Genomic DNA, 22,387 nt, shown 5'->3' with positions numbered 1-22,387 from the left:
AGCAGAAAAAGAGCACGGGGATGTCAGTAAATTGAGATGGAAAGGGAGAGATAAACCTCTCTCTTTCTCTCTCTCTCTCCATGAGTAGGCTGGACTACATGGCCGAAGGATGCAAGAAATGTTAAGGAATGTGACAGTGAGGGAGGTCGAGAGAGAGAGAGAGAGAGAGAGAGAGAAAGAGAGAGAGAGAGAAAGCTAAATGAAGTGGAGTGGATTGCTCTGGATGTTCAAGCAGTTTTGTTGTATATTTTCTTTCCTTTGCTGCAATCCTTTGCTCGGTCACGCTGTCTCAGTTGAGCCGATCAAAGGAGAGAATTCAGGCGACCACAGATGGATGACTGGCACATTGCGCGGATGAAATCACACCAGCGTCACCGAATCATCCTTAAGATGATGATGCATTGGACTGAACCCTAACAAGGACTAAATCAAAATCAAACAACATACGGACACCGAGGACCTGCTTGCAGCTAGTCTGAGAACAGGACAGCAAGTGAATTATGATCCAGTAAAAAAAAAAAAAAAAAAAAATTGCAAGAATTCAAGAGGGAAGCATCCTCCAAGAGTGCAAGAAAAGAAGGGAAACTTCAACTCAGTTGGGTAGTTTGTTTATTTCGGTAAGCAATGATTTACCTTTTTGCCACGCACTTGTGGTGAGCGACAATGATTCAAGGAAAGCACTACTTTTTCTTTATCCGGCCCAGAATGCACTTGTAGTTGGTGTGGAGGTGCTATGCATAGGGTTTCAGGTTTTGCACCAGCTCCCTCAGGACATATATGGCGTTTCCAGTGCTCGGTGGGGGTGGACTGTAGCGACGCAGAGCCTCGCTGTATCTGGTTGGCAGTATTAAGAATTATTTCACCACAGCCAACCCCGATCTCGTCACCAAGAAAACCGGCATCCATGAGGATAATACAGCACAGATGTTTGTCTTGGGTAAGGTGGGGTGTTTGAAACCTGTTTAAAAGCAAATATTTCAATAGATTAATGGGATTCATGCTTAGTGGTTGACATGACATGAACATATTTTAAAATGTTATGTTTTAATGTGAAAATAACCAGCAATACATAAAAAATGAAGTCCGCCAGTTGAAAGCAAACATTATAATGCAAAACACCATACAAAAATGAGCTAGAAAATTAGCAGTGATGTTGCACTAGTTGCTGAAACATAAGGAGATAAGCAAACATAAACATGAATAAAATATGCTTTAGCGCAACCCCTGCTCAAGAAATCAAGTTGTACTGTCTAACTTTAGACCCATTTCCAAGCTGCCTTTTTCTGGAAAAACTGGTACACACGCAGTTAAAATCTCCTTGCGTGAACATAATGTCATGGAGGTTTTCCGGTCAGGTTTTAAGATGATGCCTAACGCAGAGTCAGCCGTCAGAGTCCGAGTTTTTAATGATAGCGCTCTAGAGTGGTCTTGATCCTATTTAGCAGGGTTAGCGGTTAGGTATAGGATTCGGTTTAGGGGTTAGGGTTAGACCCATTTCCAAGATGCCTTTTATTTGAAAACTGGGTTAAAATATTGTAAGGACATAATGTCATGGAGGTTTTGCAGTCAGGTTTTAAGATGATCCATGACACAGAGTCAGCCGTCAGAGTCCGAGGCGATTTTTTAAAAATCGCCTCCTGGACAATGACACGGGAGACAAGTCTTGTTTTGTTGCATCCGATACCAGTGTTTGATACGGTGGAGCAGAGTATTCTGTTGGCTCGTTTTACAGCACGAGGTGGGCATTCGTGGTAGCGCTCTAGAGTGGTTTGGATCTGTTTTAGATTTAGCAGGAAGGACTTTTTGTTTTAGCTTTGATTGGCTGAGTCCCGTTTTGCCCCTCTGTCGTATGGTGTTCCACCGCAGGGGGCGTTGTGGGATTTGCGGGAAAATATGTGAATTTTCCCAAACTGGTCTGTGTATTTCCGGGCCGGTCCTGGCCATCATGGCCGCCAGCAGCAGTTGGCCCCTCCCCGTCGATGATTACGTTCCATCACGTGATGGCCGCACCCCATCACCGACTACGTTTCGGCACATGATGGCCCGTCGACGTTCAAAGGTTTCAACACATGAGGGCTGCATGTCAATCGGCCCCACGGACGGTTATTTTTCAGCACGACGGCCGCACGTGACGCATAATTCCTCTCCAAACGACTTTGAAGGGCATACACTTCACCTTGCAGCCCTGCGTTCGAAAGCTGCTGACCAGATGGTCATGTTTGCTCCTCTTCCTTTCATTCGCCTCTCTCAAGCGGTCTTGGTACGCCAGCTCCATGATGATGATGTTTTCTGTGGCCTCGGAGACAAGACGTTTATCTGGCCTCAAGGTGGTACTTGTGATTTGTTGTGGGAATCTAACTCGATTCTCCAGGTGCTGAACGTCCTGAGTTGCTGAGAGAATAGCCGCTGCCTCCGGCCTTCATAAAAGGAATTGCACTGATGGTGTTTTCCAGCTGCTAAGACCCTTGCTGATGGCCTCTGCAATTGGTTTCAGCACCTGATTGTGGCGCCAGGTTTAACATCCCTTGCCTAGCGCTTTTGAGTAAGACATGAGGATGTGTCCCAATGGTCCCTTTGCATTTCAGGGTCTCTACCGTTCCCCGGGTGAAGAGGTTTGCCAGGCTAGACAGTAGTGATGGACAAATTAAGCTTCATGAAGCACTTGTGATCATTTTTGACTCCTCTAGTTGGCACTCTTGGTTTAGAATGTAATAAATTTCCATTGCACCAGCCTTTGTCTTTAAACCAAGACCACCATCAATCGGAGTAAAAAAAATAGCACAAGTGCTTCATGAAGTTACATTGTCCAATCACTACTAGACAGTACATCGTACAACTGCTTGAATCAGGAAGGCAATGCGGTGTGGCTTTGTCTACCAGAGGTCCGTCCAAGTGACTTATCAGTCACTTGCCTGTTCACACCTCATCCAGGTTCTCTGTTGCCTCAAAACATCTGCTTTACTCGACCTTGCTTCCTCAAGCACTCACCTCCTCTTGAATCTGCTTCGGCTTCTCTTTTCCCTTGCACTCCCTGCGCCGAATTCACAAATTCTATTCATTCCATAGCACGTTTGCGAACCGAAACATCCACGGACCAAGGTAATATTTTCCATTGAAATTAATAGATACTGTATGCAAATTGAACACTAGCCAGTAGGTGTTGTATGAGAATGCATGTTTGGCAACTAGTTCAGGGCGTACTCTACGTCTTGCCTATTGGCTCCAGCATGCCCATGACCCTAGTGAGGAAAAGCAGTTCAGAAAATAGATGTATGGATGGATGACTAGAAATGCAACTGTTCTAGCCCTAGAAAGTCATATGTACCTTATTTTTTTATCGGTGTTTGGATATGAATAAATACAGTACAATATAGAAATATGTGAAAACACACTCGAAGAAATAACTGTGCTGGCAACCTTCTGTATGCATTGAAAATCGCCTTGACTTGTGGGGTGTGGTGGCCATTTTGATCTAGCAGCTTCCATGGCGTACTTAAACAAGGCTGAGTAATCGTGCATAGTGAAAGGCCAGTGGTCAAGTGAAAGGCTGGTGGTCAAATGTTCCCTTGCAACACCCTTATGTCTGTATGCCTTCATTGATCTTCAGCAATGTACCCTTCAGCATGGGGCCAAATCAGCAATTAAATGAGCCAGACCCACAGGAAACAATACGGTTTGTATCCTATCAGGGACCGCATGGTTAGCCATTGAGTTCATGGACAAGAGTTTTTATCAGATATGCTGTCGTCCCTGACCTCACCTCTCTTATAGTCCTTGGGATGGACTTTATTCGTCAATCACCATTCATGTTCCCACATGGACCTTCACCACTGCAGATGGCTCAACCTACTTTGATGAGCTTGATGATGACTCTTTACCTGGCTGGTGAAATCCATCATGTGTCTTGGAGAACTCCCTTTCAACTAGCACACGCACAGACATTTTGGGGGGCAGGTGCTTAACCCATTAATGCTTGGAGTGGCAACGCATTGATTGAAGGTGGCAGCGGCAGAGTATATACCAGGGCCATCTCCAACCTACACTTAAACTCACCTCAGTAGTCCTCAGTCCTATTAACTGAATACTTGGATAGCTACAATATTTAGTCAGGATAATGATATGTATTGGTATGTCATCACCATCAAAGCCTTGTGTCATCATTCATCTCAACAGATCATTTTAAGTTATTTTTTACGTAACAGTGTCTTCTGTTTGATTCTCAGCATTCACAAAATAACTAATAATGAATTTATTTCCTTTTGACAGGCGAAAGGAGTAAAAGATAACATGGTGTCATCCAACGAGAATAGTCGCCGACCACTATCATCTGGTGACATGGAGGGCATGTCATGGCATGGCCTTCAGACCATTTACCTCCGTAAGAACTTGCAGGGATTTGGTTTCACTCTGCGACACTTTATAGTTTACCCACCAGAGTCCTACCTTCACAACTCCAAGGTAATCAGATTGCAGATCTCACTTTTTACATAGCAGAACCTCCAAATCAACCACAATCCCTTGGGCATTGGTTGTTCAATTTGTTTTTCTCTATAGGAATCACTTAGAGTTTATAAATCTGCTGTATTATTATTCTTATTATTATTAATTAAACCTGCAAGTAGAAATTTGGTGTGTCTTGTCGTGATGTTTTTCTTTAAATTATGGTCAAAAAGTACAACAATGGTCTCATCAAACAACGTAAATATTACAATATTATTGCAATGAGTTAATCCTCCTCTAACCTACTCTGTTCTTTCCAAAGGTTGAAGAGAATGGAAATTCAATTAAAAAATGTGAGTGCCATTTTTTTTAACACAAATGTTTTTTGGAACATAAAAATGAGTAGTGTGTGACATTTTAACACATGAAAGATGTTTAAATGAATGATTTTCAGTGCTGCAAGACGGATGTACAGCATCATACACTCACATTTAACTGGTCTTGGTTGACACTCAGCATCAATCTTCTTATTCATAGCGCTATGAGTCTGTGTCCCCTGGCTTATATGCAGCAAAGATGTGATCGAAAACTTGGCTTACTGTGAATCGTTTTCTCATGTTTGCCTGTTTTCGAACTGCAGACGTGTACTCTCTGTAGGTGGTGGTGGTGGTTCTCAAAAGGGTATACTAGTATCCGTGAAGACACTTTACATGAGATTTTAGAATATATTTGAAAAGTAACATCCATGCAAAAAAAAAAAAAATGAGCTAGAATGACAAAGTTCCATTCCTCAGTGAGGTACAAGCCCACTAAAATGTCTCACTAAATGCGAAAACTCTCAGTTCAGTGCAACTGCAATATTCTGGGTTGTCAGTTGGTAATATTATCAGTCTTCTTTTTTAATTATTATAGCTTTTATAATATAATATAGCTTTTTAAAAATAGCTATTTTAAGATTTAAACATTTTTTTTTCACTTTCTGCGTTTATTTAAAATTAAGTTAATGATTTCTTTTTGAGAACAGATATCTACTATGATCCCAAAAAAACCCCAAATGTTTGTTTATAAACAATGGGCATTATAACTGTTGAGTTTTGCCATGACAACATTAATAGTTTATTATGTCAGTAAAAAATGACTTTATTTTAGATTTTATTTCAAATTTATTTATGTTAATTGAGGTCTAGAAAGACTCATTATGTTTTAAAATTAAATTAATAAAGGTAAGTCAAAAAGGTTGTCATTATTTAATTTGTAATAAACACAAACTTTATTCTTAAATGTCACTGCTAAAAATGCAATTCCAATTAAGTGGCAAAACCAGGTGTCATTTTGTCATGTTGGTATCTGCTTAATGTAATTATTACAGTAACTTGTAATCTAACTCAGTTACTTTTAAAATTACATAATCAGTAAAGTAACTAAGTTACTTATTAAAGGAAAACTATGGCAACACTGCACAAGAGGAAGGGTAAAAGTCAATAAACATAAAAATATTTCAGTTACAATTGACTCAAACGAATCGAGAGTAAAAGATTAATGCAGATTTTAAAAACCAATACGACCACTAAAACTCTATATTTTTTATTCGATCTCTTTAAACTTCCCGCCGCCTTATATCTTGAGCTGATCAGACCCGTCATTAACCAAATAATTCTGGACCAAACTGTTCATCAAAATCAAATTGACCGTTGATGTGAGATATATTCATGTGTGTTCAACACAGGTGGTCAGCAGTGTCATTTGGAGGCCATGGACACCATTTTTGTGAAGAGCGTGAAAGAAAATAGCCCTGCTCATCAAGCCGGGCTGTGCACTGGTAATTGACTCCAAAGTCTTACTAATTAACTAATTTGTCACATGGGTTGTTTCAAGTGTGTCAATCTCAACATGAAAAGAAAGTGGACAGATTTCTTAACCCTTCTGTTATATTGTGGGTCAAAGTGATCTATTTTAAAGTTGTAAAAAATATTAATATGGAAAAAAAAAACAAGTGCTTGACTTAAGTCATTGCACTAAATAGTGACTAATTAGTAATGCTTGTGTATCTTTTTTTTTTTTTTTTTTTTTTGATACTACCATGTAGCAAGTTCTATTGACGGATTAATTTGTAAAATTCAGAAGGGCTTGTTCACCGAAACGTTTTCAGAAGCTGGCAGATCACAAAATATTTACATGGTTTAACTTCATGCGTGATATGTGGGCACTCACTCCAGAGACCCAGTTATTTCTTTGCAAGTATGTAAAAAAAGTTAATTTTGCCAAATATGTCTCTTTGACTATCAACATTTAAAAGATGCAATCTTAGCTAAAGCAAGAAAAAAACCCTCATTCCAATTCCATTGTTGTTTGTTGTTGCCATTTTTTTTAATATGTATGGCAAAGTACACTTGAGCCCATATTTATACATTGATGTAATTTTATGGTAAATTACCAAAGGCCAACTTTTGAATGATTTATCAAGTGTGTGTGTTTGTGTGGTCATGTGTGTGCGTGTCTCAGGTGACAGGTTGGTCAAAGTCAACGGTGAGAGTATTCTAGGAAAAACCTACTCTCAGGTGATTAGACTCATTCAAAACAGGTAAGTGAATGCTCTGTGCAAATGAATGGAATTTGGTTTTGTTTGCATCATATGATGTGGATTCTGTTCCTGCATTTTTGTAGTGAAAACAATCTGGAGCTTTCTGTTATGCCAAAAGATAAAGATGTCCTGCAATTGATAAGTGTGAGTATTCATTTTATTTTTCTAAATCTTTCTCACTACTCTTGTATATCATTGTGAGTCTGGATTTTATTGAAATAATTCATAGGCCTGGTATACAAACCTATAGACATAAATGAAATGAAATAAAGCTGTTTGCCAAAGGCGATACTCCAACCATGGTGTCGACATCACAGTTGGCTGTACCTGATTGACAAATCGGCCAGCTTGTGGTGCTGGAATATTGCGTCCCACCTTCGTCCCAGCTATTGCGTTAAAGAGGAGCTACGCAGAGGGACGAATTTTTTGGTACCTCGCTGTTAAAGAAAGAAAAACCTACAATGGTCATTGAAATAACTTGAACCTGACAAAAGTAATTCATACATAAAAAAATAATGAAAACTAGAGCTGCCAGCAGCTATAAAGGGCCCTCGCAGCCCTGGCAACGTTGGGGTACCGGCACGTTGGGGTGCTCGCATATTGCAATTGTATATAAGTACATCAGATATAAAAGCAATTTTGATCAAATATGACCTTTATAAAATATGGCAAAATGTGAAAGAAAATTCAAAATGGCCGACTTCCTTTTGAGTTTAGTGTAGGGCTTCAGAGACTTTTTGTAGGTCTTGGTCTGTTACATGTACCTCCAACTTTTGCTAGATCTTAGTGACACGTACAGCAAGGGCTGCTTCACTAAAATGTTGTAGGGGTGGTTGTTGAGCCATTTATTAAAATTGCACAATAACCTAAGAAAATATTGATGCTGTTGCCAGGCGTGATGTTTTTGCAAAGTTTCCTGAGTTTTCCTGTATGTTTAGACCCTTAAAAGTAGTGTTGTTTTCTTGGCAAAGCGAGCATTACCATGGTAACAGCTTTATGTGAAAATTCGCAAATGTGTTGCAACACCATGAAGGCTAAAACAGTCAACAATTATCCTTTTTCAACTCTCTCAACCTCCCTCGATAACACTGCCTTCGCTCCGTCTCTCCTTAGGCATGCTCCCAGGAGGCCTACTTGAGAGACAACGAGAGATTTTCAGTCAAGGACCATAACCTCCATGAGCCTCCCCTTCGTTATTGTTCTTCCACCAATCCCAACTCCATTGCTTCACAGCTAAGCCACAGATTTCCTCGTGTCCTGGACAACTGTCACTGCAGACCCAACCCGACAACCTCACTGATGGACAGCCACCATATTGTTGCTTCAACAAACAATCGGACAAGAACGCCTGAGGATCCCAGCGCTAACCTTGTCTCAACGGTGAGGCCCCGCGGCCGCTCCTCCTCAGCCATCGGTGCACTCGACTTCCACTTTGCCAACCACAATGCTGCCATCGCCCTGGCAACTCCACCGCGCAAAAGCAGTTTGCCAGCCTCTGGTCACATTCATACCGATTCCCTCTGCCACCAAGCGTTGTCAGACTGGTACAGTTGCCAAGCTGAGGTTGCTGAGCACCCGTCCACTCGCCACGGCACTATACCTCAGGGTTTGTACTCTGGACCTGCATATACTGCCACTGTCTCTGCAGAGACCAAAAGGCGAGAGACCATCTTGTGTCATCATCAAACTGCTGCAGCTTTTCATGACTCCTACTTGTTTGGGGACTGGGGTGGTATTGCAAGACCAGGAAGCATGCCGTGCTCAGAAAGTTTGCTGGCAGCGTATGCAAAATACGAGTATAACTATGGCCGCTCTGTTGAAACACTCCAAAAAGCCTCGGCAATGGTGCCACTGCGCTCAGAGAGTTCTTCCAAATTCAGCCAACAAAAGGATCAGAAAGCCGCAGGAGGGAATGAGCACCAAATCAAAAGAGCCACAGAGTCCTCCACGCTGCCTTCTTGTGCTAAGCAATCAGGCCAGCAGGTAGCTGAACCTCAAACGAGGCCAATGACAAATGCGCTGGCAGGTTGTAAAAATGGCAGCCCATCGGTGTCTCCCGAAACTGGCCGTCTCCTCCAACATGCGCAGACTTTAAGAGAGCCAGGCAACTGTGGCCCAAACCTCAGCTTCAGTCCAGACAGCAGAAGCAGTGCTGCCATCGGTGAAGTAGAAAAGATGACACAATCACAACGGACAACCGCCCTACCTGCAGCAGAGGACAGAACTCATATGGGGTGCATTCGAGATGTCATCTCCCCGATCTCTCTGAAACGACCCTTGTGTCACAGAACCCTTGCTCCAACTCTTACAAGTCCCCAGTCACCTGAGTCACTGAGTCAAAGCCCCTCTCCTGTCTCTGTTGGTCCCGGCAGCAGTCGCAGTACAAACGGCAGCCTGGCGAAGCAGGCATACAACTCCCTGTCTTCCATTCCATTCATAGGTTAGTGTTAATTTTCACTCATTCATCTTTGCCTCAAATATGCCTCAAAAAGCTATAAGTCATATAATGACACCAGAGCCTGGCATTTTACGAAAAATTTGCAGTCCGTTTATCACCTACCTCCTACTGCCGGGGTACCCGTCCACCGTCTGTCTATCCGCCTTTTTGTCCAGACGGAAAAAGTAGTAATCGCCTATAGGCCGGTCCGTCTTTGATTTTAAACGCGATTCCGTTAGCGTTTCCGACCACCAACTTCGACAACACTACCACTTGTGCGACCGGGCGACATTTGAAACAAAAGACTGACACCGCGCCATGGAATCATCACCACAGCCGGACTCGATGCATCTCCGTTTAGCACCTTCTAGGACCTTTTTGGAGATGTATGTGCCTTTAACTCATTCACTGCCAAACATTTTCTGACCCTCTTTGACTCTAACGTTTGAAAAAATTGAAAAAAATATAAATAAATTCCTGGGATTGAATGGCTGGAATGTGTAAAGACAAGTGAATCCGTCAATGGCAGCGAATGAGTAAAGGACCATAGAAGCCTCACTGCATTTAAAGGAGACGCATTTAGTCCGGCTCTCAGTCTCGTAACATAGGGAAAACATCACTTCCTTTCGCCTGTTCCCTCACTCAAATCTGTCCCCCAAACAACAACAACTCAGTCTAACAATACTATTGTTACAGAAACCTCACCGCGGTCATTGAAGCCACGAAAAAAGACAATTACATAGACGGAAAAAATGGGCTTCCGACTATGCTTAATCCAACTATTTTTTTTTTTTTATTTATTGCCTACAAAATTGGCGTCCGTCATGGGTGGATAGACGGACCGGTCACACACAAAAATATCCATTACTAACTATATGATACAATATTAACTGTATAGACAATCTCCTATATTGTTTATACATGCATAACTTGAAAGGAAGTGGATGCGCAGAGAGCCGGATAACACTGCTGCTTGATTTTAGCTACTTTATAGCTGTTGGGAATCCAAAATATTTTATTTTGAAGTACCAAAAAAGCAGTTCTTTTTCAAGTCAGTCAAAACACCGCCAACGTTTCCGGTTTTTTTTTAATTACAGGTTGTTTGTCATTTTACTAAGAGCTTCTCTTCAATATCACATTAATGAAGTTGAAGAATAGTAGATCAGTCCTTGTCTTGACCGGTCTGCATGGAAAATCGTGAGTCCGGCCAGTCCGAGACCGGGACAAGACCAAGGGCCCTATTTTCGTTCCGAGTCTAGCGCAAAGTGCAATCAAACTGCGCGCATGGGTGGAGTTTTCTTTCTTTTGGCATTTTGCTACAGCTTGTGCCGGTAGAATTGGAAATAACGGTGCGTTTGCACCTTTGTGTGCCCATTTGGAAATGAAAGTCTTTTCCCGCTCAGTCCTAGTGGCATCCCTCATTTGCATCAAAATCAGGGCAGTCAGAGGCGCTGGTATTCCTGCGAGTGCACAGCAAATGAATGACACCTCGTTAGTCCCACTTCTGTCTCTGAGTGGATGTATTTTCTCGGGCGTGGTGGTTTCTTAAAAATCCAAATAGAGGTACAAAGTACAAGAAAGGGCAAGAGAGCGATGACTTTTTTTTCTTTTTTTCGCACGGATCAGTTTAACATTTGAGGAAAAAAATTATTTTGATTTGTCAGATGTCAGTGTCTTGATTCTGTTCTGTGGGTGATAAGAATGTGAGAATATGTTTATTGTGAAAACCTGTGGAATGTGGTTATGATGAATCTATTTTTTTATTTGCGTATTACTGTAATACATTGTGTTATCATTGTTTCTGTTGTGTCTTATTTCACCTGTCTTACTACTTTTGTGGTGTCTTATTAGGCAGTATCAAAGGACGCCGCTCTTCTTATCTGCTGGCCATTTCTACGGAGCGATCGAAGTCTTGCGATGAGGGTCTTAATACCTTGAAAGAAGAGGGCCATGTTTTCACGTAAGGTTGGACACAAGACTTTAAAAGCTGAAACATTTTGTTATTGCACCAGGCACTGTGTTTTTTTGTTTTTTTTTAAACTCCACAGTCAGAGACAATGCATTGTGATCCAGAGTCACATACAGTGTCACCATCTTTTAGGAGTTTTCAACTCTCAAAACATGCTTTAACACTCATGTTTAGTACCACACATTGGCGGAGCTGCATGGTGGCCAAAGGTGGCCGTGACCACTATTATATTTAACTGCAGTTAAATATAAGTAAGTAGGAACGATAGCAGAAGCTTGAACTGACGGGCAAATGATTTAACTTATCATTCTTATGCACACAGTTGCCACCATGTGGCAGACTGAACAACAACGGAGAGAGAGAGGTGAATCATATTACATGACCATCATACATTTGAGATGTAGGTGCAATAGTAAATCGAACAGTTCATGAGGGTATCAAAATAACGAATTGTACCATGGGAAAGAATGAACGAATGACAACAGACCCGTAATTATTAATAAGTACTTACAAAAAAAATGGCAAGGAATGCTGGGTACTACTAGACAAACTAGACAAGGCTCGAAATAAACTGTTTCGCATAGTGGTTAACGAGTGCAAAATTGCATTTTGTGCTTCATCAAAACAAAAAATAGTATAATCACAGCGAATCACAGATTTGTATTTCCTATAATTGAATGGCGGGGACGGGCGTCTACTCTGCATGTTGAGGCGAGATCGGTGCTAGTTGGGTTAGCTCACTATCAATGACCTTCGGTTGGCTACTACCGCTCTCAAACACGTTGCGATTTCGCTCCCACATCAGTAATCAGTCTCCATTACGGCGAATAACCTACACTTTTTGCAAGTGTCATTCCCACAAAAGGGTTACGAGGAATAAATAACAGAGGGAAAGACAGAAAAGCGATGCTACTTGCAAAACTAATGTAATGTTATTGATCGTGAAAGACCGAATTAAATGCTTTGGTGACTGAGTACACTTCACAGAGGTCTTCCTGGAACCGCGTTAAAGCAAAGAATATTCCTCTTTGAACAACTACCGGTAAATAACAGGGAATTTATTCAGTGCCTGGAGAGCGAATACAACAATGCTACACACACTGCTAAACAGGAAATGGTTGTTTACGCTGTCTCATATGTCAGCTGAGAGGAGTGGCCTGAAGATTAAATATATATTTAATATTGACGATAAGAGATTCAGGAAATTGATGCATATAAAGTATATTGAATACATATATTATTACAAATATCATTTGTTTTCACAATACAGCCCTGAGTTTTGATTTTGACTTTTGAGATCTGCACAATTAATGTTCTCAAAATTACCTTCCAGTAGAGCTCATATTTTTTATTTTTAATCAATTTCTTTCAGAAGCATTATTTTTATGCCTCTTATTCAGATTGGTATTGACATTTGTGCAAAAATATGTAGGCTACTTTGTTTCTGTTTACATTTGATCATTTTATATAGCCGCACTGTATGAATTTCTCATATGATATAGGTTTGTTTAATGTCACTTCAAAATTAAGTGAGAAAAAAGGTAAGCAGTCATAATATGTTATATTTTTTTATGGAATAACTGAAAATATACCGTGGTAGATCGTTATTGTGATATTTTGCGGTATTTCTCCAGTGGTCTACTCGGTCATAAATAAACTAGCCAGTAGCCATGGGCATCAAAAATGATCTTCAAAAGCACTCACTACAATCAGGTGCAATACCTTTCTCATAAAATATCACACAGCATTGCTAATGCTTAACCCATTAAGGCCTGACTCAACAGCTCCCCAAAACCTAAGGTCATCTTTGAAATTACCCTTGAAAATCTGACGTTTTCCCACATATTCAACACCTCCAAAATAATTTATATCTCACCCCTTGTAGCAGACAGAAACATAATTCCAAAAGAATTTGAGACCTTAGACATGTGCCTTGCACACAGGCTCGAGTTTATTCATCTTTACTGTTTCAATCAAAGATGTAAAAATAAAGTGTCAGTGCATGAGAAGCACTATTTTAATGTAAAAAAAATGTAAACCTCTATTCTGTTACAAAGACGTTGATATTGTCATTGACATATATCTTAACCATATATCACGTTCGACACAAGCGCATCGTCTATATCACTGCCGTTACTCAGAGCTCCCACAATCGATGGACAACCGCCATTGTGACTCGCAAGAATTCCGGAACATTCTCCGCGGGCTTACGACACCGTCACGTGTATATTCTGATGCATTTTATTGATTACGAGACCAATAATCAAATAATAAAAAGGAAATGACGTTTACGCTCTCTCGACTTTAAGGGTATAAAGACGCAACAGCGATCCCGGCTCAAGTGGTAGAAACGCGGTTATGCACTCCCATCCTTAATGGGTTAACAGTTATTAAATCCTGAAAAAAGCTGCTCTCACCCAACTCCACAATCACCTTCACACCCATAACCGGTATGAAAAATCTCAGTCCGGTTTCCGACCAGCTCACAGTACGACTTCTTTATGACTGCTGACCTGGGCTTACCATCTCTCCTCCTACTGGACCTAACGGCTGCTTTTGACATTGTGGACCACACCATCCTGCTAAATTGGCTCCAGACTATGGTTGGACTTTCTGGGACCGTATTAAAAAGGTTCTGGACAGAACAGAGCATGTGGCCCTAAAACAGGCAAGATTATCGCCACGCATGGTAATCTGTGGAGTGCCACAAGGCTCAATCCTTGGTCCAGCCCTCTTTACAGTCTCCATGCTGCAGGTCACATAATCCATAAACACATTGTTTCTTTCCACCGTCATGATTATGATACTCAGTTGTACATGAAAATTGATTCAACACTTCAGTCAGCATTTCCATTTACATTTGACAACAGATTCTAGGTCAGTCAAGAGCACTGTAAAGATTTGCAGCTTTGGCTATCATACGATTTCCCTAGAAAGGTAGAAAGATACCAAAATGTACTTTGAATTAACACTCTATTTTCTATTGTATTTCTGATTTTAAAAAGGGTCAAATTGACCCACGATATAGAAAAACGATTCAACAATTTACATGCATACATTCTGTTTTACAGGAAACTGCCAAAAAGAGTCAAGAGTTTTTTCTTGGATGGGGTGAGTTTTTGCTGCTGTATTTATTTCATTCATTCATTTTCCGAGCAACCCTGCACGTGCTACTGTGCAAGTCTTTTGTTCGATACACTGTATTGTGTGTTAGTCCCTTGAGAGTTTGAAAGCCCAGGAGGAGGCACGGTCCAAGCGCCACTCCACCTCGGAACTGGGGAGCACCACTTTCAGTGACATCTGCAAGGAAGGCTGGCTACACTACAAGCAGCTTCTCACAGACAAGGGGAAGGTGAAACTCACTGCTCATACAATCACATCAATTCTTGGTACATTTGGCAAGGCAGTAGACAAATGTATTTTACTGGGGTGCCAAAGAACAACATTTTAATTTGGGAAATTCCTTAGGTTACATTTTCAGGGACAACGGTTAATTTTGTTTGGTAGCAGCCCCTTTTATTCATGTTATGTTCAGTGATAGTTTTGTTGTTACATTATAATCCCCTTGGGAATATTTTGTAATTCATTGCAGTAAAATTGTCAAACAAATGTTTATTAACTCATTCACTGCCACTGACGTATTTATTTGTCTTTTCACAGCCCAGCCATTCAATCGCAGGAATTTATTGATATTTTTTTTCAAAGTTTTTCAAACTTTAGGGTAAAAGAGGGTCTGAAAATGTCTCACAGTGAATGAGTTAAAATTAGAGCTGTCAAAGTTAAAGCGTTAACTTTGGAGGTGAATTCAAAGCGAGGAGTTTTGCAAATTGTTCTTATGAGAAAAATATAAGAAAGGTGCCAGTTTTGACCGTTTTGCTCAGCAGTTGTATTGTACAGGAGAAGAATTTTATTCAAACATCAATGAAAATTATTAGAACAGTTTTTATCTGAATACAATCTGAATACACTTTCTTTTTTATGTTTTTACCTTAATTCCAACATTTTACTCAATTAAATATTACAATCTTCGTAGGAAATATAAACACCCAAATGTGATTTATCTTGATTAATTACGGAAAATTGTACGATTGCTTAATTACAAAATTTAATTGCTTGACAGCACAAATTTTAAGTGTTTTGTACGCTTTTCCAAGTTTTTATAGTGTCATTGTCATTTGCTTTTTTTTTTTTCAAGGCCATATCGCCAAGCCTTATCACAGAGCAGCAGCCCAGCTACTCAAGGTTTATAAATCGATCACATCTATTCATTCATTCATTAGGGATGCAACTAACGATTATTATAATAATTTATTAATCTGTCGATTAATCGATGAATCGGCATAAAAGCATGTTTTAATTTCCATCCTTTGATCAAAAAATGGGACATTATTTCAAATTGAAAGTGCAGAAAATGCACAAACATAAATTAATTATGATTCCGTTACTAGGCTGGTCCTAAAGATGTCAGAAAATGTTGATCATTGTTATCCAAAGTAATAAGCAAATGTTTTATTTTGATTCACCACAAAGATAACCAGTGTGCTTTCATGGAGGACTGGAGAAATTGGAGTATATTTACCTTATGAGCACCTGAAATTCTGATGATTTGGAACATTTGAAATTAAAAACGATATAGAAATGATTAGTGGATTATTATAAAATGATTTTCGATTAAATTGATAATCGATTAGTTTCCAATGAATTGTTGCACCTTTAATTTTCATTCTAAGATCGTGGCGCTGTGTCACGGCATCTGAAGCTTCCCATACAATTTTTTAATTCAATTGTATTCTTCTGAATTCATGGGAATGTACTGTAAAAAAAATAAAATAAAAATTGTTTTTTCTTCTCCTAACTGTAGAAAGTTGGTAGCAGTATGCGGACTTGGAAACGCCTCTTTTTCGTGCTTCGTTCCCATACGCTTTTCCTCCACAAAGACAAAAGGGAGGCTATCCTTCACGGGGCAGGGCCCAGTTCAGGTCTGGACGAACATCCCCCGATCAGCATTTGTGGCTGCCTGATCGACATTGCTTATAGCGAAACAAAGCGCAAGCACACGCTGAGACTGATGACTCAGGACTTCTGCGAGTATCTCCTCCAAGCTGAAAACAGGGACGAGATGTTGGCGTGGATCAAGGTTATTAGAGAGAACAGCAAGGCTGACAATGAGGTCAGATCAGGGCAAATTCCAATCATAGGAAATGGACTCCAGGTTGACGTGGTCAATGATTAAATTGATTCTTTCCGTTGATTTTAGGAGATTGGTTACTCAAGACAGGCTCTGATCAACAAGAAGCTGAATGACTACAGAAAACAGAGGTCAGAATGATGATCCAAACATAGCCAAAAGTCATTGCATCTTCACGACTGTCCCTTATCACTGTAGCTCTGGGCTGAATGTAGAAACAAGTAATGTCACCCATCTACCCGTTCACGCAATGTGTTCCAAAGTCAACGTTTTTGTTTTTGTTTTTTTCAAGAATACGTTCTATGCAAGCCCACTAGTTGAAACAGGGCATTCTGACAAATATTTTGTTTGTGGAATAATTGTTAATCCACTCGATTTCATCTCTGGGGGCGGCCATTTTGTTTTCTATCGACTGAAAATGACATCACAACTGCTCACAACGACCAATCACAGCTGACCTGTTTTCTGAATCTGAGCCGTGATTGGTCGTTGTGAGCAGTTGTGATGTCATTTTCAGTCGACAGAAGACAAAATGGCCGCCCCCGGAGATGGCTAAAATCGAGTGGATTAACACTTATTCCACAAACAAAATATTTGTCAGAATGCCCTCTCAATTGCGTTTGGCCAAAAGCTGTCCTGAACTTGACCTATGATAGCCCATAAGTGTTTTTAAAAAAAAAAACACACACACAAACAAAAAAAAACACTCACACAAAGCATGGCCGTGGGTTTGAGACCCCTGTTATAGAGGGTCATGTAATTGTTGATGATTAAAAACACTCACAGTGAATCACATTGACTATTTAGGAAAGTTATTTAACAAACATCTTGCCTAAGCATTTGGAACACAGTGTAGTGATGTTTTTTTAGTAACAATTACTACCACATTTTTACAATGTTTTGTGTCATTTGCGACAGTCTTACAGGTAACAAACCAGATTCTTCCCTTAAAACTCACCGTATGATGCCTCCCTTCCTGTTGGCTAAGAATGACAACGGTGGGTACAAACATGTCTTTTTATGTAACAACAAAGCCACACTACTCGGGCATTTTTGATCAAACGAAACAAAACTGTTTTGTCTGTAGTAATTCTGGACTATAAACATCAGCATGTATGTGTCTTCTGGTCTCAGTTGACAAGACATCTTGGGGCATCAATATCATGAAGAAGTCCAAGAAGACAGACAATCCGAAGGCTTTTGGTGTGCGCCTTGAGAACTGTCAACCTGCGGTCAACCACAAAGTAAGCCCACTGGCAAAGAAAAGAAAAAAAAAAAACAGTCAAAAGGCAGAGCTGGGCACGTGACCATTTTTTGGCGGTCCGGCCGCGACCCTCCACCATTGACCTGGTACCCTTCCGGCCGCGACTCTCCGGCCATATTCATAAACATTGTCGGCAGTTGTCGCTCTCGCCGTTGCGGGAGTTTGAAAATTTGTCAGCCCCCACCCACCGCCCCAAAAATGGGCATCCGGCCAGGCCGGACCCTCCGGAGCTGGACGGTCCGACCGGTCCGGCCCAGGGACTGCCCATCTCTGTCAAAACGTTACATGACATATAGGGCTGGTAAAGTGCATAATAGGATGTAACGATTCATCGAAAATCGATTTAAACTGCTAAAATATGCAGCGATGCAACAAAAACAACAAAAAAAAACAGTTTGAACTGTTTTATGCAGCGAATGTGCTAAACAGATCATGTGACTGCTGTGGTGTGATCCTGATGGGAGGAGCAGAAATATTTAAAAAAAAAACATAAATACAATTGTTGAAGTTACTGTATTTAAAATGTCTTTTGTAAGCCAATACTTCTCACATCTTGTCACCAAAAACGTTCCCATCTTATGACTTCTTGCCTCTCTAGTTTGTTCCCCAGATTGTGGAGATGTGTTGTGGCGTGGTCGAGGCAACAGGTCTAGAGTACACCGGAATCTACAGAGTGCCGGGAAACAATGCGATGGTGTCCAACCTGCAAGAACATCTTAATAAGGGTTTTGATATCAACAGTGCTGAGGAGGTGTGGCACACAAATCGATCCAAATCTGCCAAAACATTATAGTTGGAATCATTCGCAGCTCATTTTTGAAGTGGGCAGCAAAAAAAAAATCCCTCCCTCTTCCGTTTCCACAGAGATGGCAGGATTTGAACGTAATCAGCAGTCTTTTAAAGGCATTCTTCCGAAAACTGCCTGAGCCGCTGTTTACTGACGGTGTGTATAGACATTCTCAAGTTGTGTGGTTGTGGAAGTCACCACCATTCAACACATTAAAAAAAAAATTTTTTAAAATCCTAACATATTTTTTTGCAGACAAGTACAATTACTTCATTGATGCCAATCGGATCGAAGACACAAGACACCGCCTGAAGACTATGAAAAAACTGGTATTTAGTTCAAAATTTGATCTATCAAGATTTATCAATGGAGATTGCTATTATTGCCTACCATGGTATCTCGTTTCCTTTCAGATTCACGATCTACCAGATCACTATTACCACACCCTCAAGTTCTTGGTGTGTCACCTAAAAAGGGTGGCAGATCACTCTGAAAAGAATAAGGTAGTGCCACATTTGATGTGATGGAATTTTAATTGGAGATCTGAGAAATATGTACACTCAAGAAAAATATCAACGTAACACTTTAGTTTTTGCTCTCATTTTTTAGATTAACCCAAAGGTTTTTCCACATACACAATATCACCATTTCTCTCAAATATTGTTCACAAACCAGTCTAAAACTGTGATGGTGAGCACTTCTCCTTTGCCGAGACAATCCATCCCACCTCACGATTGTGCCATATCACACATGCTCGTCGTCCTCATGGGGGTCTCCACCTGACTCCGGTTCGCCAATAATTGGGAGTGACTTAGGTTAGGTTCAGAGTGCCCTTTTATTGTGGGCAGTCTAAGGCACACCTGTGCACTAAGACCTTTGAGTTCATTTTATTACAAAAATGGGAGCAAAAACTAAAGTGTTGCGTTCCTATTTTTTGTTGAATGTAGTATACAACTTGAAAACATTGAGGATGGATACAATTTCATACATCATTTCCAGATGGAGCCAAGAAACCTGGCACTGGTGTTTGGTCCGACACTGGTGAGGACCTCAGATGACAACATGACAGATATGGTCACCCACATGCCTGACCGCTACAAAATAGTAGAGACATTAATCCTACACGTAAGAATGAATAACTTCCTCTACCCTTATAACACAAATGACTGTCAAATCTGAAAAGTCACACACAATCTATGCAGCAACGTTGGTAGACCGCCGATATCTTAGTATTTAATTGAATTTATTTTCACTGATTAGAAGTATGCCCTTTCACCCCCCCCCCCCCCTTTTAATCTCAAAATGATTTGAGGCGTTTTATGGAATATAGATTAGTATAGTTGGCGTGGTGAACTCAAATCTGTGCAATTTAGTTGTGATTGTCTAGGTAGGTGCCTGCTTCTGATTGGAGCTCCTTTGGGCAAATTCCGTAGTAGGAGTATGAATGGAATGGACCCAGAATGGCTACTCGAAATAAAAATGGTCAACTTCCGCCACTTGCAGATCTCATCTGCGCATGCGTGAAAATCAAGTGTAAAAAAATAAAAGTAAAAAAGAGGTTTTGTTTGACTGTACATAAGTGTATGCCTAACTGAACAGTTACATCTTGCAAGCATTCTTTGAAAGTCTTAAGTGACAAAACCACAGGTGCACTTTGTGCCATGTTTAACTGCTCCAATGGAATTCATAGGCATGAACATTGGTTTAATAAAAATAAATAAATAAATAAAAATGGCAAAGCATTGTAAACCTTTACCGACAGAAAATGATCCAGGCAGATAAAGAAGATGGACTACAATTGCAAAGTTCTTGACATTTATTTGATCAATATCTTCAAACTAGGGATGTAAAGATCGAAAATCGATTTAATATCAATATAACCTGTATACTAGCCGGTCTAATACTGGGCTAGTGAAGTGTTGCCGGTTTGGGTTGGTCTGACGCGCTGGCGGCTTGTTTGCTTGATGTCTGATTGTGCCCGTCAATAGAGAGTCCATAAGTCATTTGCTAAAATACGTAATTTATTTGTCACTTTCCAATAATTAAAATCTCCATAAAAAACCCAATGTGTATAAACATAAACTCCGCCGCATGAAGCGGTCGAAAACCTGTATGCCGTTCCCAGTCAACACCTGTACACTGTTTCTTTCTCTCTTCTTATATCTTATATACCCTTAGTGACAGCGCCACACAGTGTTGAAGACAAGTAGTGCACACAAAACATTTGACCCATATTTGGCTTCTATAACCTGCTTAAAATATGCATCGATGCAAAAAAAATGCTTTTTTAAAATCGATTAATCGAATAATCGATTGAAGTCTGGATGTACCGAGTGTTGTGTTTATGAACGCGGACATCTCAGCCCTCATAAGCCCTATATAGCAACACCGAACAAAAGAAAAACCTAGGTCATTAGAATATACTAATTTAGAGTGAAAAAAATGATGTTCCTCCTAACTTTAAAGTTTTTTTTCCATTCCAGATGCATGCCACATTTTGAATGTGTCGATCAAATTATGCCAAACATCATTGCGTATTGTGTTTGTGGGTGGCTGCAGCACCACACTAGCGCATCGAATCAAAAATAGGGAACTGAAAATCGGAAATCGAATCGGGGCTTGGGTGAATCGTTACATCCCTACGTGAAACCGATCAGGAACACCGGGAACAGACAGAGGCTAAGTACAGCAGGCAAGCTAGCGGACAGCGAAACTAAGTCAGGACATGCGTTCAGCCCGACAGAAATCCTTTTTTGAGTCACTGTCACTATTTAAATTGAGAAATGTTTCCACATTGTGTTGGTGTTAAATACTATTGTGGCTTGTCACACTTCCGATTGATGACTTCATTCACATCATGTGAGCAAAACAACACATTTATTCAGCCTGTTTGTTTTGCTGGGAGTGTTTGGAGTTGGAACGCATCACAAAACTAGTGATACGTAACATATCAACGTAGCAACGCAACATATCACATGAAACCACCATCGGTGCGCTATGAAGACATTTCATAAATGGATGAATCGATCTCCCCGCGCACTGGGGAAAGTTCACCTTTGCAGGTGAACTTTATTTGACATTCTATAAACTTTTGAATAAAAATATCCAACTGTTAAGTGTTTCCATGCCTTTCGCTGAATGCCAAACGGTCACGACCGGTGTTTCATTTGACCAAGAAATTTCCTGGTTCGATTACAATTAGTATTAGCAGTCCTTTTCTCACATTGTCCACATTTTGACATCATACAAAAGTACATCGCCACTGTGAGGCGTCAACGTAGATCATAGAGATAGACTGGTATGTTTTTGTCTGGGCCGATATCGATTACTTGAAGTCAAAGAGGCAGATGACCGATATTTGGAGCCGATATTAATTTCTCGTAAAAAAAAAAAGAAAAAAGAAAAAAGAAAATATTGGCATCAAAATCTAAAAAAAGTACGTTATCAAAATCAAATTCTAACAAAAAGTTCAGGGAGCACGCAGGGTCATCAGCATGTCTTAAAAAGTGAAATGAAACTTAAAAAATAGCTCCATATGGTTTTATGCAGTAAATGAAGTTCTCCAAAATTTCCAAATGATATAAATGTCGAACTTTCACATGTCTTTGTTTTGATTTCAACACACTTTTAAATTGATTTATTATCGGCCATCAGATTTTTAAAAAAGTTAAAAACGCTGATAATCGGATCAGACACCTGTCGTGATTTTTTTTTTTTTTTT

At 40.3% G+C, this 22,387-nt stretch overlaps 1 protein-coding gene across 5 annotated transcripts in view; it reads left to right on the top strand.

The window, feature by feature from the left end:
* The window catches only part of arhgap23b (Rho GTPase activating protein 23b), a 40,371-nt gene that overhangs the window by 11,624 nt on the left and 6,360 nt on the right, over nt 1-22,387 (top strand). For 3 of the 5 annotated variants that reach the window (XM_086017313.1, XM_086017311.1, XM_086017315.1), the window contains exons 3-20: nt 4,267-4,458; nt 4,763-4,793; nt 6,167-6,259; nt 6,943-7,021; nt 7,105-7,165; nt 8,135-9,461; nt 11,310-11,418; nt 14,499-14,538; nt 14,642-14,779; nt 16,289-16,597; nt 16,685-16,746; nt 17,534-17,613; nt 17,750-17,859; nt 18,478-18,630; nt 18,744-18,822; nt 18,922-18,995; nt 19,080-19,169; nt 19,666-19,791. In XM_086017313.1, the coding sequence (XP_085873439.1) occupies nt 4,267-4,458; nt 4,763-4,793; nt 6,167-6,259; nt 6,943-7,021; nt 7,105-7,165; nt 8,135-9,461; nt 11,310-11,418; nt 14,499-14,538; nt 14,642-14,779; nt 16,289-16,597; nt 16,685-16,746; nt 17,534-17,613; nt 17,750-17,859; nt 18,478-18,630; nt 18,744-18,822; nt 18,922-18,995; nt 19,080-19,169; nt 19,666-19,791 (3,153 nt within the window). Of the gene's footprint in view, nt 1-199; nt 938-4,266; nt 4,459-4,762; nt 4,794-6,166; nt 6,260-6,942; nt 7,022-7,104; nt 7,166-8,134; nt 9,462-11,309; nt 11,419-14,498; nt 14,539-14,641; nt 14,780-16,288; nt 16,598-16,684; nt 16,747-17,533; nt 17,614-17,749; nt 17,860-18,477; nt 18,631-18,743; nt 18,823-18,921; nt 18,996-19,079; nt 19,170-19,665; nt 19,792-22,387 lie in introns of those variants that run through there. The other 2 variants (XM_086017314.1, XM_086017312.1) reach the window with 2 other exon arrangements.

This window comes from Filicampus tigris, chromosome 19 (assembly GCF_054856515.1).
Source record: "Filicampus tigris isolate MCC_2025a chromosome 19, RoL_Ftig_1.0, whole genome shotgun sequence".
Classification (NCBI taxonomy): domain Eukaryota; kingdom Metazoa; phylum Chordata; class Actinopteri; order Syngnathiformes; family Syngnathidae; genus Filicampus; species Filicampus tigris.
The sequence above is the reverse complement of the archived record's forward strand: the minus strand, read 5'-3'. Positions and strand labels throughout refer to the sequence as shown.